Source organism: Triplophysa dalaica, chromosome 9 (assembly GCF_015846415.1).
Source record: "Triplophysa dalaica isolate WHDGS20190420 chromosome 9, ASM1584641v1, whole genome shotgun sequence".
NCBI lineage: Eukaryota > Metazoa > Chordata > Actinopteri > Cypriniformes > Nemacheilidae > Triplophysa > Triplophysa dalaica.
Window position 1 is genome coordinate 6,881,226 of NC_079550.1, and position 3,431 is coordinate 6,884,656.

General features: G+C 39.6%; 1 protein-coding gene across 1 annotated transcript; it reads left to right on the plus strand.

Annotated features, from left to right (window-relative positions):
- Positions 1–202: 202 nt before the first annotated feature.
- LOC130428824 (protein FAM181B) lies at positions 203–3,069 on the plus strand. Its single transcript, XM_056757092.1, has one exon. The coding sequence runs from the start codon at positions 346–348 to the stop codon at positions 1,306–1,308; it is 963 nt and encodes a 320-aa protein (XP_056613070.1). The 5' UTR covers positions 203–345; the 3' UTR covers positions 1,309–3,069.
- The last annotated feature ends 362 nt before the right edge of the window (positions 3,070–3,431 follow it).

Genomic DNA, 3,431 nt, shown 5'->3' on the forward strand with positions numbered 1-3,431 from the left:
ACATAAACAACAAGCCATGTCCAAGACGGTTAAACCCGAGTTTATTGTTCTTTTGCTCAGTGGGAAGTCTCAGACAAATCCCTCTTAGTTGCAGGTGGTCAGGCGTGAGCAAAGAGTTAAGTCCTAGGGTCCCTCTGCCCCTCCCCTTTGATGTTCTGACATCATTAGCCCTGCCCCCTAAAATAATCCTCCCTTCCCCCAAACTCCAGTTTTCGGCAGAGCGGAGGGGAGCTGTGAGAGTGTCCTGAGCAGGACCGAGGGTAAGCACGTCACCCTGGAAATGCAGATCAGAAAAATGCTTTAGAGGATTGTTGCAAGCATCTCGGGAGACTGCGCTTGAGAGAGATGGCCGTTCAAGCTGCCATCATGAACTCACAGTTCTTAAACTTCTGCTTTCCCGGCTCGGTCATGGAGTATGAGGTGGAAAAGAGTCTGGAGGGCGGCTTTTTGGGTGAGGTGGACTGTGAAGGTGACTTTAGGGAAACCACTAGAGACCTGCTAAGCTTCATCGATTCGGCGTCCAGCAACATCAAACTTGCACTGGACAAACCCGTCAAGTCCAAGAGAAAAGTCAACCATCGCAAGTACCTGCAGAAGCAGATAAAAAGGTGCACGGGCATCATCTCGCCAGGGGCCGCACCTGTTCAGGAGCCGTGCAAGCGACAAGGCTCGCCCCTGACCCCGACAAGCAGCCTGGCCGGCAAAACGCCTCCCAAGAGGGACGGGATGCAGGCCAACCTGCAAAGCAAGAGTCTGGCTGCCCTGTTCAACCCGGCAAAGGATGTACGGGGAGAAAAGGCCAAGAAGCCCCCGCTGCGACACCGAAACCTCCCTCCATCTTTCTTTACGGAGCCGGCCAACAACTCCAGAGTTACATCCACGTCTGGCATGTCGCTCAAAGACCTGGAGCGAGGGACACCGGAAGCAGCAGAGTTTTTTGAGCTTCTTGGGCCCGACTACAGCAGTATGGTTTCGGAGCAGGATCTATTTCAAGTGGCACCTGTCAGGATCCAACAGGATGCCACAGAGTCGCTTTTGTACGACTCGCAACATTTCGTAACCGGTGGGTTTTTATACACAGAGCCTTGGGGAACTTGCAGCGGCACTCCCAAAAAGTCCGGGGACATGCGGACGGCAACCGTCCAGCCGAACCTTTATACTCACACGGACCATTCTGGCGCTTTGCCTGTGGAACAGAGCTCGCCATGTGCACTTACCTTTTCAAACTTCTTTACAGACTGCACTACACCTCCGGTCTCCTACGATCTGACCAACGGATATAACCGAGGAAGTTTTCCCTCTCTTTAAACAGGAGATTTCTTAGTTTTCTGACACTTTGAAATAAAAATAGACTGTTTTTAGTATGGTCTTAACAAAAGACAAACCTAAATGTTATGACCGTTTTATTACCATTTCTTCAACATATGCAAGTATGATAATGAACCTTTTTACATTTTTGCTTGGTGTTTTAATGTATGCATTATAACAATGATTATTGCATCCTAAAAGTTATAAAAATCTTAAAGATGACCTTGCGTCTCTGAATGTTTAACAGGAAAGGGAAAAAAAGACATTTCTAATCGAATTAACAAAACTACACCTCAGGAGTTTGTGTTACTGCTCCCTTGTGTAAAACAACAGTCAAAATTGCTTAAAATAGATGGGTCACAATACAACTCTACGTAGACATTGTCTGATTGATAATCCTCCTAATTTAAAATAAAATAAAAGCAAACAAGGTAGGAAGTTTCTTATAGAGTTGATCTCAGGGGGTTCTGCTTCTTTGTTTAAATATAGTCAAAGACAAAAAACGGCACCATGAAGTATTTGGACACTTAAGCCACACTGAAAATGTATTCCAAAATATCAGACAAACCCGTAACGTCTTTTTAAAAAAAGTAATTTTTGATTTAAATGATGGGCTCAAGTATTATTTTAGACTTTTCCTTCAAGTTCATCACTTGAAGGAGTAACCACAGGTTCATTTAAACACATTTACTATGGAAATGTAACATACATTTTCATAACCTGAAAACTAAAATCACTACAGATGAAAAAAGATCACTTGAAATGAACAGTATGTCACCTTAGAATGATACATTTCTGATATTTTTGGTCAAAATTGAGTTATTCACATATTATGTAACTTATTTATGTCATGCAATGTTTCTTTTTTTTACGTTGTGTACATTTTAGGACTTTTTTTAAACAAAAAGGTTCATTTCTTCATTTATTAAGGGAAATGGAATGCAAAAACTTTGAAGCTCAATATCTAAAACTGCTCCGAATGCAAATAGAGCCTTATAATTCCAATAAGGTGACGATTTGTCTTGTGCTTATTCTTTTAATTTTAAGGCTTTTTTGTTTTGTTTGCTTTCTTTTAAGAATAATTTCATGGAATAGAATTACTTGTACACATTTCAAGTGTAAAATACTTTGTGGGGCCACGCAATGAAACACTGCAATATTAGCAATCAAGACAATCTGTCTACATTGTTATTTTGATTATTGCTCATTTATAAAACAAAAATTGTTGGGTTTGCACACCTAAAACAATACTTAATTCTTATAATGTAGAAGTTAGTTTGGAGTAAAACTGTGCACGTTGCTATACTTGTGTAGCATTTGTCTACATTGTTGTGTAATACAGAAAAGTAACACAATCTCATTCATCAGAAAAGTGAATGCGGGCACAATACAATATTGTTTTTGTAACTCTGTGGCCTAACATTGCTATAGATCACATTAGGTAGCAGACGTTTCCAATTGCGATGGGAAGCAACAAACAATTAAAATAAATGACTCTACTGAACTTGTTTATATTTAGTTGTAGTGTATGAATTTTATATGGGAGGCATCAGTCAGGAGTGAATTTTCTGTTAGTAATTTATAAGCTGTATCTAGTAGGCTACACTTCACATGTGTTTAAGACATGATGTATGCGGGATTGTAAAAAACAAATTCTTCATGTGTGTATTAATGAATGGAGTCATCTATGGAGTACAGAGGCACTCAGAGAAAGTTCTGTTCATTCATAAAGATACAAAATAAAGCTGGTCTTTAAGTCTGTTATAGAGATGATCTCTTGGTTAATAGTTGTAGTCGGTCATGTCTACTGTCTACATGTTGAGTGAATTGTTCAAAAAAGAAAGTGGAGCATTTAAAAAGCATCAGATTTAACAAATAATTAATTCATGTGTACACATTTTTGTATTTCTAAAGGCAAAACAAATTTTAAAACAATAAGGAATCAGATGGTCTTACACTTTTCAAGCGAGGACTCCCTCTGCTGGCTTAAAGTGTTCAGAATGAATTCTACACTTCATTAGATATGAACTGCTTGTTTCGAACTAGATAACGTTGAACTTTGAAGTTGAAGAACATACTGTAGTTGATATTAATGACACAATGAGAATGTATTTGACAAGATG

Bases quoted from the DNA above. Each gene is read 5' to 3' on its own strand.
- LOC130428824 (XM_056757092.1), top strand. From the start codon at position 346: ATGGCCGTTCAAGCTGCCATCATGAACTCACAGTTCTTAAACTTCTGC.